We start from the raw sequence: 14,078 nt of genomic DNA, 5'->3' as shown, positions 1-14,078 counted from the left end.
CATCATTTCATGCACAACAGTCGGTCAGTGTGATTGAGTGATAATTCCTCGTGTATCAGTTGGTCCAGTTCATAGTTTAAAGCCATTACATAACCAAATTATTATTAAGTACATAAAAGAATAACAACCACATGTTTTGTTTAGTCGTACCGACAATGATAAACAAAGTACTTATCAAATGAGGGTACGAATAGATATTAACGAGTAAGATCAAATTTTCACCGCCAGCAGTTATATAAACGTATTGAATTGCTTTAAAATTTCTCATATTTAAACACGTAATTATTTAGTAGCAGTTTAGTTTAACTATTCTCTAACTATCCCTATTTTTGTATGCCTGCTTAAATATGTACGTTATTCTATTTCGAAGTTTCCTTATGCCAAACTGCCTCCGTCTCAATCCCTGACTGAACATTTGCTCAGTGAGCAATGCTCACTATGAAAAATAGCAACATACATATAGGCGTACATATGTACATAATATGTAAATACTACACATACAAGTTACCAGACCATAAGGGTATTCACAATTCTCTTCGTCTCCTTAGTATTATAAAATAGTTTATGAAGAAAAAATAAAGGGCAGGCTTTGTAAAAATCGGAAGGCGATTTTTAATGTCAAAATCTCGTAACCGTCGTAACTCATGTGTATGCATTGTACGATACAAAGAATATATACACTTATGAATAAACTCATGATATCATGCATCACTCATCCTTAGTCAGATGCCTAAGGATATGCAAAATCCGAAACTCTCTTGTCATCCTCCCGGAAGTTCTATACATATATGAGTATCCATGTAATTTCACAAGAGAGTTGATCTCTGACAAGAGAGTTGTCCGGTTTTATTAGGCCGACGTAAATCATCTACCTTTTTTGAATTTTGCATGCCTTAATATAAAATTGGTAAATTCAAACCAATGAGTTTTATTTATGCACGTCAGAAATGAATATCCATTATCAAGGAAAGAGGCGATTAAGTGAAGATCGGACCAAAATTAAATTTTTATGAAGTTTTGTGGCAGTAATTTAGTCCTGTTGGAGGACAATGAGGGGATGTATTATTAGGTGTAGGTGCTCCAATTTGTACATACATGCTGATACATAAATCAGAGTGATACGAGAACGTTTAACTCATTTTAAGCTGCTCTCTGGACTTTTCCCACGAATGGGATGCATTAATTAGCACACATTTGTTTATCATCTCCAACAAATCGCAATGTAATGTGTATGTAAGGACGTTTACATAACTCAATGATACGATTGATAACGAAATAGTATATATTAGAGTGAAATTATTGTTTTCTTTCGCATATTATATTGTGATATAGGTAACATCGAAATGCACTGACTAGGTTCACATAAACCGGTACATGGTGTGTGCAGAGTTGTCGCGAAACCAAAAACGCTCTTACACGTGTCCAATAGAATCAAAAATTAGTGTATACGTGTAACAGCGTTTTTTCTCAATGTGCCCCAAAGTTTTCATATGGCCCCAATTACTGGAACACCACATTTCAACGTTACTAATGGGTTAATTCTCTCCAAACTTAGCATGCTATCCTCGTTTCGTATTCGTCACATCGCCCCAGAGAATTGGCTTCCTAGGTTAAAATTTGTAATGCCATCTACCTGAAAATTTTGACAATTTTTTTCGTTTTTTTGAAATATTTTCGAAATTTATGAAATGGTATCTTTGTAGCTTCATATCTCTACAGAAACACTATATTCTGCTTCGAATGCCGTTTCATTGAACCTCATAGGTCAAATATTAAGGGTACTTTGTAGGAAGATCGATTTTGGCAGAGGTTCCCGCTAAGTACCAATAATTCTAATTTTCTCCAGTAGTGTCGATGCGGTGTACCCCAACTTTTGATATGTTTTACATATTTAGTAGTGCAACAATTGTCAATCGCAATAACCGTCGAAATCGACCTGTATGACCTTGCTCTAAGGGTCGGGGGTAAAAGTTCGGAGGTCAAGTCTCACATAACCCCTTAAGTGTGACATCGTTGAAAAGGTCTCGATTAAAGGATTCAGAATATATATACTTTATGGGGTCTATGACCACTCCGTGGATGTCTAGAGGCGGTTCAATAAGAATTTCTGATTTTCCAGAATTTAACACAGCACTAGATAGGAAGCTAACATGGCAAACAGATGGGCACAAACTCAAAAATAATCTTCCACTTCTGGAACACCAAGGAGTGACCATAGACCCCACAAAGTATATATATTTTGAATCCTCTAACCGAGACCTTTTCAACGATGTCACACTTAAGGGGTTATGTGAGACTTGACCTCCGAACTTTTACCCCTGACCCTTAGAGCAAGGTCATACAGGTCGATTTCGACGGTTATTGCGATTGACAATTGTTGCACTACTAAATATGTAAAACATATCAAAAGTTGGGGTACACCGCATCGACACTACTGGAGAAAATTAGAATTAACCTAGGAAGCCAATTCTCTGGGGCGATGTGACGAATACGAAACGAGGATAGCATGCTAAGTTTGGAGAGAATTAACCCATTAGTAACGTTGAAATGTGGTGTTCCAGTAATTGGGGCCATATGAAAACTTTGGGGCACATTGAGAAAAAACGCTGTTACACGTATACACTAATTTTTGATTCTATTGGACACGTGTAAGAGCGTTTTTGGTTTCGCGACAACTCTGCACACACCATGTACCGGTTTATGTGAACCTAGTCACTATTTTTATGCAATAGCAGTAACACATACATACTTGAAGCGAAAACTATGTGGGAAGAATTATGCAGTCTCTGAGGATGAGTCACTCATATCAGTAATTCTGACAAGAAATGAGCTGCAAATTGAATTATATCACATTAATTTTGAGGCTATTTATTTATCCATGAGAAAATTGTAATTAAGAAAATTTGATGAATCATAAACTCCTGGTTAAATTGTTTCATCACAGTTTTGGTATAATAGCATTTGAGACAAGGCAGATTATATCCGTATTATTTTATTCAGATTAAGAGGCCCCCTTTCATTTCATTTCATTTCGATGTATCTTCCTTCCTATTTATTAGCTATTCCTTTGACATTATTCCACTTGTAATGTTGAAGTTTTGCACAAAGTGGGTTCATCATCAAAAGAAATATAATACTGAAATTGTTCACTTATGACTGGTAGATTCTGAATCAAAACGGTTTAGACAAAAACTTGAAAAATGCTTACATGTTCTAGGGCTTTTAGAATGCAACGGTAATTGTATCTACAATTCGATTAGTTATTTAAGTGTTTCCAGTCAAAAAATACGCAATGTACTTCTATTCATAGGGATTTCAAGCAACATGTGTGCGTATGAATTGCTCAAATTCAAGTGGGAGGTGAATGATATCGTGGGAAAAAGTTGAGACATAAAACCTTCAACTTTCTCCGAGTTTGTCTCAGTTTCCTCAAAACCAGGGAGAAAAGCACATCCGAGAATTTTTACCCATACCACCATTTTAGTCTCAAGCTTAATAATTTTCTCCCCATTTATAGGAATAATGCTTTGTAGTTACTATTTTTTCATACTTTTGACCCACGCCACAGTGTTCAGAATCTCGAGACGTAAGCCAGGAACTTTCATCTGCAACGTTACGAATTTACTCAACTACCAGAAGAGTCTGACTTTGTAGAGCAATTAGTTCCTTGTACTTTAATATGTCAATCCACAATGAAGGTGAGAATTATTCAAACTTCTTTGAAGAAATTGGGCACTTTAATAACACGACAAAGCTTGATGCTGGAATTGAGTATCCAGACTTTAGCCAGGTACGTGTACCAATATTAAGCATACTACTTCAAATTGTATATTAATATTAGTATCAATAAATAAAGGTCTTTAATTAGATTCGTCAATCCAGCACTTGTCAGTCACTCAATTTTAATAATAAACGTTTCGTTTCTAATTATATTATAGATCAAGGTGGTGCGAATTACATTTATTTCACTGTTCCTCGTCGAAGCTGCGATTAGCATGATGGGAAATTTGTGCGTATCATTAACCGTTTATAAGAACAAGTCCATGCACACTCCTGTCAACTACTATATTGTGAATTTAAGCGTATGCGATTTCTTGGTAGGAGCTGTTGTACTCCCAGTGAAAGTAAGTAAGCAAATTGAGACTTTGATAAATAGGTTCATACTTATATAATTTTCATGACTAATTGATTTGGTTCAAGTCATTACAACTTCACTAATTAAAGTACTTTTACTTTCAACTTTTGTTCATTACTTATTGAAGCTGACTGAAAAAAGAATTGAATTTTATAGCTATTCGAACTAACGGCGGATGCTGAACTCAACATGATGACTGACAAGTTGTGTACCACCGTGCGTTTTTTTGAGGCAATCGTTGTATTTGCTAGCGTGTTCACATTGGTGGGGATCTGCTTTGAACGGCAAGTTACTTAAAATAATTTCAGTTTTATGACAAATTCAGCAATTTAATTTGGATAGATGTGTGTGGAAACATTGTTTCCGGTCCACACAAGGCAGAGAAGTTCTACAATTTGAATCCTTACGAGGATTTATATTTGAAATGCATACCTTGAAGCGAATACTGGGTTGAGACATATACACACACCCTCGCATCTTGTCTCTAATGTGCATGCCAATCTCCATTGAGATTGGATGAATTAACACGTGGAATAATTATTGAATAATTCCAGATACAATGCCATCGTGCATCCGGTACAATCAAGGATTTCCATGTCGAATCTTCGCACTCGTCGAGTATTGACGGTCGTGTGGGTCACTTCCTGTGTCTTCGCCTCACCTAATCTGCATTCTGCAATAGCTGTGTCACAATCTCTGTACTCTAAATATGGAGAGTTTAATCGTGTCACTTGCTTTGATCGGTGAGTAATTAATCAAGTATCTCAGTAATCCAAAAGTATGTTGGAACCCTTCGTTTCTAAATTAAGCATGCTATTGATACCGTAGCACAATGTTTTACCCTAAATTCCAAGAAAATATACTTTTTAAAACAGTTTTGCTGAATCAGCTTTACTTAACTTGTAGGACACTGGCAATTTAACATGTTCTCGATCTAGCAAGCATACTTATTTTTATACAAAAGTAGCAATAAATAGCAACAGAAAAAAACTTGTAATGAAAGTTTTTTTCTGCTGTTGGTACTTTTTTGGGCAATAATACGAAAGTATGTACGTGACCATTGATGAAAGACTGATTGAAAGCAAGGCTTCTGTTGCGTGGCGTTCATGATCAAAATCCGTAGCCTAAGGTTATCTCACACTTTCTGGGTTGGAGAAAACTTGCAAGTGAATGACTTGGTGAAAAAGATTCATTCACACAAATGATTTTGTAGGACGGAATTGCTATACGTAGGTCGTAGGCAAAGTGTTCTGCTATCCAAGTATCGACGAACATTTTATTGATGTTCGTTGATAGGAGTTCCTAGTTCTGGAGGAAGTTAAGTGGCTTTTGAGAAAGGGTTATGTTTGAGTCATGTACATATTGGAAATGGAGATCAAGTCCCATCTTTCGCAGTTTCGCACCATGTATTTATGAACTACAATCTGCATATGTATACTGTTAGTAACTATATCTTTTGCCTACTGTAAAATTTAAGACGGTAGCTAATAATAGAATGGAAGACAGGCTTATTTAACTTCATGAATTATAAAAGCTAATCCACTTAATTTTTCAAAGTGTATAATTGAATAGTATACATCAACCTAGGCACTGAATGGATTATACCAATTAATGAAAGATTAGACGCATACATATGCATACGAAAAAATAGGAATAAAAATGAAGGATAAAACAAACAATGTTTTTATTTCAGTTTCTCGGACAACTTTCGATTCTGGTATTTCATGTCTCTCTTCGTACTCGTGTTCCTTATTCCTTTGGGATTCATTGCGGTGACCTGTTTCTCGATTACGAGAGTATTGCTAAAGGAGATTCCAGTTCAAACAAGACGTGATGCCAGAGCTGTAAGGTTGGAACAAGGGCGGAGAAAGGTGTAAATCTGAATATGTAAATCTAAAAATAAAACATGCAAATATGCAATCGACCCTCTTTTGATTCAGGTTGCAAAAATGGTGTTGATTGTTGTATTATCGTTTGTATTGTCTTGGAGTCCGTATTTTGCCGTGACCCTGGTGACCCAGCTACAGTCGGACAACTTTCTCCACTTTGGCCAGTATTTTTTCACCATGCTGCTCATCAACCTCTTCGCATTTGGAAACTCCTGCATCAATCCCTGCATATATTTTGCAATGAGTGCGAGGTTTAGAAAGGTATTAAATGGATGGAACTTCATAAATAGCTTAAATAGGATGATATCCTATTTATCGTCATATTATGACGATGATATTGTTAAATTGGGAGTGCTGGATGTCAATTTATTTCTATTACAGGGTTTCCTTGGTATATTTCACTGTTCGCGGAATTGTTCTAGACCAACAACTTCTTGCATGGATAACACGCAATCTAATATCCTAACAACTAATGCGTTGATGAGTTCTCAAACTCCGTTATCGGTGCGACACGCTGCTGGCATCCTCATTACCCAAGGCGAAGAAATGGAACTCGGAAGTGTTCATCACGAAGGGAGAAGAGTGCCGATGAGTAGGAATTCTACGGATGGACCCGCTAGTTGGAATAAAAGGACAGCAATTCTTGGGAACAAAAATGCAATTTCAACTACAGGAAGGAATTCCAGTAGTAATTCCAATAGCATTCCAGTAGAAATTGGTTAATTTTATATTACTCTCAATACGCCGTGTGAAGGGTATGTAAATCCTGAGAAATGCTGGCATAATCTCATCCTGGTCTATCTGGAGAAGTGTATGTTTTCATGTGCAGTAGATCAAATGTGTGTAGTGAAACAATGAACATTGCTCATGTTCTTTGTTTGTTCTAACTTTTTTCCTTTTGTTTTCTTACTTTTGCTCCAGTCGCTTTTGTGAATCAACTTCTTCTTTATATTTCATTCTGCGGGTGAGAGCAAGGCAGACTTTCAAAAATCACGTATCTGATTGTTCTTGGATTTCAAAGCTTTTTTGTCTTTCACGGACTGATCCTGTATATTCATTGGAAACACCACAAACACTTTAAAGCAGATTCTCTTGTAAATATGGACATTCTTGACTTTCTGTGAAACCAGGAAATGGAAATTGAGCACAAATTGTTTGTTTTATGCAACAAATTCTCTCGTGAGCTGTGAATTTTAATGATCCATATATATTCATATGTAGTTCTCACTCGCACGCTTGTCCGGCCAGCATTCTTATTTTGTAGAATGCAAATGTAGCAATATGAAAAAATTGTGTCGTATGTATGTATTTTCAAGGAAATCATCATTTTGCAAATATGTATTTTTAGTGTATGTTACACAGTATTGATTAGTTACAAAACACACAAGTACATGTCAAAATACATGTAAATATAGATAGCTTTTATGTATGCATACTATCTGTACTAGGCATGTGACTCAATATTCACTGATAAGCATTTGTGGACCCAATCAATGTTTAACCAAATTGCACTTATAAATTTAATTCACTGACAAATTATTCTTTAATTAAGCATTCTCTCTTCTACATATCTTATAGGCAGATTCAGATTGTGTAACGTAATAAACTGTGTTGAGCTTGATTACCTCACCTCGATAATAATCTATTATTTGTCATATTGTAAATTTTATACACATACTAAATACGCATATACATATAATCTACACCTTGCATAACGACATTCTCTTAATACAAAAATTTTCCTGAGGAAAATTTCCTCTGCTTATATTAAGACGTATCACCCGCTTGAAATTGTACAATTATGACCAAGTACGTAGTCATTGCTGCAATCATCTAAATACAATACAAACAATTCAAATCAGTATTTGTACATACACAACACACCATTTTGCATATTGTGCTGTTTCTAAATAGTTCAATATTAATAATGAATAGTTGAATGACTCACAGAAAGTTGAAGACGTAAATTTAAATCAATCACCGAATTTCTTATTGCAATTGGTTCCAGTCCGGAGTGATCGAACTATCACAGAAACCTCAATATTATGAGTTTGTACATAAATTCAAAATTAACCAAAGCCTTAAACTGTTACCTTATTCTTCTCAAGCCTCATGAAAATAATTTGTAAGTCCTTTCCACAGCCACCATCACAAGATCCATTATCAAGTTCAAAATTGGAATACTTTATCAATTTACAGAACAATTTACTGTTTTCTTCCAAACTACTGGCACTATTCGCCAACCAGTAGAAGTATAAAGTAAAAATTAGCAACTGCACAGTTGTGAGCAAAGTTAAAAAATATTCCTCCATATTTGTAGAAATGTAGACAAAGTACATACAATACAGCAAATAAACCAAACCATGAACGACAATGATATTTATAACCATGCTAAAAAGATTAGTGAATTGAGTTACACTATGATCCATTGCAATATAGTCTTGAACTAATTTTTCCATCCGTACTTTTCTATTAGCCCGGTTTCGATTTTCATCCTCTCGCTCTAATCGAGCCAATAATCTGCTCATGCAAAAATTATAACTTGATACAAAGTAAATCAACCCATGAAACCAAAACAGAGATAAAATCCCATTAAGAGAAAATGTCCAATCTTGTAATGAACTGATTAGCCCAATTCCTTCCAACGAACCCTCGACAGAAATCCCATAACTTAAATAAATCCAACTTTCTACGAAAGAAATTGTAACTTGAGAAATAAGGTGAAGGATAAATTTTATCCGAAGATATTTCAAATATATGTAAACGTATTGTTCATCGTCTGGATCCTGGAAATTTTCAATCAGTTTGGAAAAATTATCCCAAAATTGAAGAAAACGGCCTTTGGACATTAGAGAATGCAATCTGATGGCGATGGGGTTGACAACGCTGCAAAGTCCCCACGCAACATTTATCGTAATGAAGGTGTTGCGCCCTTGATTTTGAAACTCTTCAAGAACTGATTTGTAAACGTTGTGTGCAAAACATATTATGATGAACGAGGGTGCGAGTTCGGTGAAAATTAAGGTCAGAAGCCAAATTTGAGGGGGTGATTTGTACCAAGGAGAAGAAGATACCGATATCGACGATTTATTAGGACTCGTGATAACCGAGAATGGAAAGAAGCCACACAACTGTAAGATAATGAAGGGTAATTTAGCTCCTTTTAAGAGAGATATGTCAGAAATTTGTTTAGAAGTTGGAAGTATTTGGTTTGACATAATTCTGGAAGTAATTAATTGAATTGGGTTCGTGAAGTTCGACTGATCAGTACTAAATCGATAGAATTTTCTTGTTCAGTATTTATCGCATTCTTGTGACGCAGGATTCAACTACGAACAATGAACGATTCTGCATGTTTTTGGGTGTTGCTAGAATTACTAAATGAATTGCAAACAATGTTCGTAATTGGGTAAGATAAGAATTACTACGAAACATGCCCGAGATCAATAAACTTGACAACTTGATAGTACCTATGTAATTGTATTCTAGAAGGGCTTTTGTGGTTAAATACAACATGAATATGTAAAACCGAGCGTCCTATCAATAGTTCGATCAGTAAATTTATGTTTGAAGTTGCATGGAAATCTTAATAAGTTGAACTAATTCAATAAAAATTAGACAATCATTTTGAATCCTGATTTGATTGAAAAATTGTGTCCTAATAAAGAATGAATAATATATGCATGTGCCTACATTCGATCAAATAACAAGTAAACAGTTGCAAATGGCACTAGTATTATGCAAATTAATTATCTAAATAAACAAAACAGAAATAGTTTGATCCAACATATTCATGTACATGGAAACAAGTGTCGTTCGCTTTATATAAAAGTAGTTGCCACACTTAATCGAGCAGGGTAAGAGAGAGCGGAATACACACGCATTGTATTTTCGAGCCTTCCCCTGTAAATTCACACTGGAATTATTGACCTCGTATATTTTCAACACGTTTCTCGACCTTGCGTCCACACCTCCTGCAATGGTAAGGACAAAGCTCACCAGAACAAGCATCAGTTGGGCGGTGCCAGGAAACACAAGATATGTCAACAGAGGGGACCTGTCGTAATACCGTATCGTTGCACACATCGCACACACAAAGATCCCACCAGCACCCGCGACTGCGACTGCAACCGTTTCATTAACTGCAGCATTACACCGATGAATAATAATGCTTATTGACTTATAAATTGCAGTATCGGCTTTCAAAATCCCTTCGTGTTGCTTGATATCTTTTAGCAACGCTGCAAAAATCTCGGTCGCAAAGAAGATGTATATCGCAAAGTACAGCACGATGCGAACCGAGCATACTGCCCAATGAAGACTAATCAGACCTAAAACTATGGAACGAAATATCTTCCCGTACAGGGTTGAACCGAATTCGGAAAACGTGGATAAGCGTAAGATGTGGTAGAACGGATCCATCTTGCCAAAAAATGGCAAAGGTATAAATAAAAGTAGTAGGATGTAGGTTGACACGATGGTGTTTTGTATGAGAAAGGTCCAAATTTGTTCTGAAATTTTCGATCCTCCATTTCGATGCTTTTGTTGACAAAGTAAAACCCCTGAAAATATATTTTCATGAGACAAAAGTGTTAAAAGGCACGCTTTTATGATGCATGTAATACGAATTATATTAATTTACGAATTTCTCTTGCTATCCAGTTAAGACGCTTATGATCAACGTAGATGAGTATGTTATAGACTGAATTAACGGTGCCAATAATGTTGAGAATGAAGAAGAAAAATATTCTGCCTTTGCTTACATCGGGTGATTCGTTGAGCACTAATTTCAGCACAAGTATTGTGATTAAGATCGTGTACAGAACATTTCCTAAAGAAAGTACTAACAACCAGAAATATTCGACTTTGAATAACCCTAATTTTATCTTTGAACTGTTTGAGAGACCGAAAATTGGAGGAATTTTATAAGAAAGTGGAATAGAGTTTAATAGTTTAATGGCCCTTCTTGACGCTATCTCCATTTTGTATTACTTCCTTCGAGCCTCTGAGATTCCAATTTCAAACTTTCTGAGAAAAAGTACTTCAGCATTCAACTTGGTATCATGCAATCATATCTATTCGTGTTGCAAATTATTTAAGACCTTTTTTTCTTCTCTGACTTCATATGCCTTTTCCGATTGGTAATATTCTGACAGTTTCTACAAACCTTAAACCAATTGAATAATATAATTTGATATTTTCTTGGCTGCACGAGATTACATGAAACCTCTGAATTCATCGTATCCAGGATTTCTATTAATGACCTGACGTATTGGATGTATATTTCGGAAAACACGCATGGAAACTTTCAATTGAAGTTACAATACCAAGTATTTATTGCAATGCTACTTTCCTTCTGTTGTTCACCATGCAGCTTTCATTAGTCATTAATGGCAGCATACAAATTTTAGACGCATCCTGAATGCGCTAAAAAATATAAATTTCTTTGGCACACAAATCTCTCATGAAGCTTTTAATTTTTTCAAGCTTGCTTAAGAACTACTCATGAATGCATGTATGTACATATAAATAAATAAGTTCTAATAGATAATTAAAATTAAATTGAAGTATCACTTCAATTACAAACTCAAATAAAGTCTTCTGGCTATGGTTATTTGGTCAATGTTATTGTCAATTGTCAATCTAAAATCCTATGATCTATTATGGCCTATCTGATTTCTAAATTGTTTTAAATGTCAAACCATAAATGTTGCATGTATCTACTTTAATGATTAAAAATGGCATTAGCTTCAAGTATATTGCATTAGATTTCCACAGTTAAATCCAGGTTTTTATATGTTGTATGTACATCATGTACCTTTGACATTTTAGTACTTGCTTTAAATCTACATAAAGTTTGGGTTCCTGCATTGGTTATGGTGGTTGTCGGATTATTTGTATTTATTACTTTAAAATAACATATCGTTGTTGAAGTTTCCGATGGCCTACGTATATGGAAACTTTAACGATGATATGCAAATTTGATGCGCAACATACAAATGCATACTGTCACTTTTAATATATTTTTAATTGCATGCACTCACTTTTACTTAAGTCTCAATGGCTGTAAATGACGAAATGCAACAAGCACGCAAGTTTTGCCCGAAATATCGATTTTTGTTGTGTTTCTCGGATCCAGTCTGATGAAATATTTCACCGTGTAAAAGACAACCTTGATATAAAGATGAAGCTACGCTCCGAATTTCCTTGTTCGTACACGTATAAAATGTACATATCCAGATGCATACTCTCCCGTGTTTTAGCGCAAGCCGTGACTATCATCAACCGATATTGTAAAAAACTTGCTCTGGGCTTATAACACATGCCACACAACTCGTACGTTGTCATTATTAAAATTTCTGCACTGTAATGTTTACCAATTCAAGGGCATATGCGGTTTAGTGCAAAAGTGAGTCGACTGTTTTTCGCAGAGGCATTTTGTATTTATTACAAACTCATCCTCCAAAGTTATCAATCGATGTCGAGTATACATACGCTCTTGCAACAAACCATTGATGTGTAATCGTCTCATCAGATAGACTCCAGATTCACACATATTTCACGCATTTTTAAAGTCCCGAATAAGGTAATATTTCAAATAAATAAGCAGCAATTGACTCACCACATAAATCAATTCGTTGTTACTTATCTATTTAGATCTCATCTCATCCAATCACTGGCAACTGACATGGCACTGAAAACAGCCGTCGTGTTGGGTGGGTCTGGTGCAGTGGGTTCGGGCATTGTCAAAGCCTTGGCAAACTGCCCCCAATACGAGCAAGTAACCTTGCTCGGCCGTAGCCGTATAGAACTTCCTGAGACCGAAAACTATGCAAAATTTACCCAAACAACGATGGATTTTGAAAACATTCCTTCACAAGGTGCACTTTTTGCGGGATTCTCAGCAGCTTTTTACGCCATTGGCGTTTCCCAGACCAAAGTAGATGAGGAAACGTATCGTAAAATCGAGTTGACCAATGCGCTTGCTATTGCCACCCTGATGAAAGAGGTCTCGATTCCGGATATCCACTGGGTAACTGGACAAGGCACAAGCAAAAATTCACTCTTTTTGTTTGCCAGAGTTAAAGCAGAAGTTGAGGAAACAATAGGAAAAATGGGGTTTCGTCGAGTAATAATGTATCGACCAGGTAATGCACAATTTGTTATGATTAATGCTTACATAATGTGCAAATAAATACATAATTTATTTGTTTATCAACCAGCCGGAATTTTGGCCGATAAGTCAAGTTCTATGGGACCCAAGGCGACATCCGTGTTCCGAGCAATTGACCGATTCCATGTAATGTCCGTTGAATCCGAACTCTTGGGCGAGGTGATGGTGGGAAATTCACTCAAAGAGATGGAAGGAGAGGATAACGAGATGAAAATTCTAGAAAACTGTGCCATCAATAAGATCGGGAAGGATTTGAAAAAACCGTAGAAGGATAAAAATTATCATTTGTTGTGTACCTCGCTGACTTTTAACCTAAAATTAACACCAATACATATTTTCACGTATGATTCCACTTATAACCTAAATTTGATACTACCAAATGCATATATTTTCTTTAAAATTGTAAATGTTTAAAATTCTTTGGTCATGTTTCATCTTAATAGCAGAATAAACTCCATAGCAAACGTTTTTAAAACCCATATTTTGGGCTGAAAATGTTTTGAAAATTTCTTAGGATGAGCAAATTTACATTAATTGGTTATGTTAAGTGAGAGCACATCATCTCATCGCATTGTAAATACAATGCGTATGTTTTAGTAGTTGAATCAAATCTAAAACTGTGCGTAAACTTAAAAAGTTAAAAATAGACAGCAGAGAAAGTTGTGAAATGTACGAGACTCGATGTCGACACCTGCATTTCATCTGTTTCTCCATTTGCATACTCATTTGCATATTTTTCTATGTACATTTGAATGCATATTGCAAGTGCGTGACAACAACTCCAAAGGTTCAAACGTAGCATTATTTTCGTAAACTTGGTTTTTATTTATTCCTAAGAAATGGCCAGAGCAACAAAGTTATCGTTGCTTATAGTCGGACT

General features: G+C 35.6%; 3 protein-coding genes across 3 annotated transcripts; 2 read left to right on the top strand and 1 right to left on the bottom strand.

The window, feature by feature from the left end:
- The first annotated feature begins 2,704 nt into the window (after positions 1 to 2,704).
- LOC110863662 (QRFP-like peptide receptor) lies at positions 2,705 to 7,648 on the top strand. The gene is made up of 7 exons (XM_035846917.1): positions 2,705 to 3,790; positions 3,939 to 4,124; positions 4,292 to 4,419; positions 4,690 to 4,878; positions 5,829 to 6,006; positions 6,076 to 6,285; positions 6,406 to 7,648. Exons 1-7 carry the CDS (start codon positions 3,680 to 3,682, stop codon positions 6,745 to 6,747), a joined length of 1,344 nt encoding a protein of 447 aa, XP_035702810.1. The 5' UTR covers positions 2,705 to 3,679; the 3' UTR covers positions 6,748 to 7,648.
- A 54-nt stretch (positions 7,649 to 7,702) lies between these two features.
- Positions 7,703 to 9,398, bottom strand: LOC118434127. Its single transcript, XM_035846918.1, has 3 exons — positions 8,118 to 9,398; positions 7,973 to 8,047; positions 7,703 to 7,857 (listed from the first exon to the last, which is right to left on the bottom strand). Exons 1-3 carry the CDS (start codon positions 9,240 to 9,242, stop codon positions 7,792 to 7,794), a joined length of 1,266 nt encoding a protein of 421 aa, XP_035702811.1. The 5' UTR covers positions 9,243 to 9,398; the 3' UTR covers positions 7,703 to 7,791.
- Positions 9,399 to 12,260: 2,862 nt separating this feature from the next.
- LOC110841813 (oxidoreductase HTATIP2) lies at positions 12,261 to 13,676 on the top strand. Its single transcript, XM_022087509.2, has 3 exons — positions 12,261 to 12,610; positions 12,682 to 13,172; positions 13,248 to 13,676. The coding sequence occupies exons 2-3, from the start codon at positions 12,713 to 12,715 to the stop codon at positions 13,463 to 13,465; spliced, it is 678 nt and encodes a 225-aa protein (XP_021943201.1). The 5' UTR covers positions 12,261 to 12,610; positions 12,682 to 12,712; the 3' UTR covers positions 13,466 to 13,676.
- The last annotated feature ends 402 nt before the right edge of the window (positions 13,677 to 14,078 follow it).

Source organism: Folsomia candida, unplaced genomic scaffold, assembly GCF_002217175.1.
Source record: "Folsomia candida strain VU population unplaced genomic scaffold, ASM221717v1 Fcan01_Sc001, whole genome shotgun sequence".
NCBI lineage: Eukaryota > Metazoa > Arthropoda > Collembola > Entomobryomorpha > Isotomidae > Folsomia > Folsomia candida.
Note: the sequence above shows the minus strand (reverse complement) of the source record. Positions and strands in the feature narration are given on the sequence as shown.

Coding starts and splice junctions, on each gene's coding strand:
- LOC110863662 (XM_035846917.1), top strand. CDS start 3,680: ATGTCAATCCACAATGAAGGTGAGAATTATTCAAACTTCTTTGAAGAA. Junction 4,879..5,828: donor CGTGTCACTTGCTTTGATCG/GTGAGTAATTAA, acceptor TTTTTATTTCAG/TTTCTCGGACAACTTTCGAT. Junction 6,007..6,075: donor TGGAACAAGGGCGGAGAAAG/GTGTAAATCTGA, acceptor CTTTTGATTCAG/GTTGCAAAAATGGTGTTGAT.
- LOC118434127 (XM_035846918.1), bottom strand. CDS start 9,242: ATGTCAAACCAAATACTTCCAACTTCTAAACAAATTTCTGACATATCT. Junction 8,048..8,117: donor TGAGGCTTGAGAAGAATAAG/GTAACAGTTTAA, acceptor TTTCTGTGATAG/TTCGATCACTCCGGACTGGA. Junction 7,858..7,972: donor ATTTACGTCTTCAACTTTCT/GTGAGTCATTCA, acceptor TATTGTATTTAG/ATGATTGCAGCAATGACTAC.
- LOC110841813 (XM_022087509.2), top strand. CDS start 12,713: ATGGCACTGAAAACAGCCGTCGTGTTGGGTGGGTCTGGTGCAGTGGGT. Junction 13,173..13,247: donor AGTAATAATGTATCGACCAG/GTAATGCACAAT, acceptor TTTATCAACCAG/CCGGAATTTTGGCCGATAAG.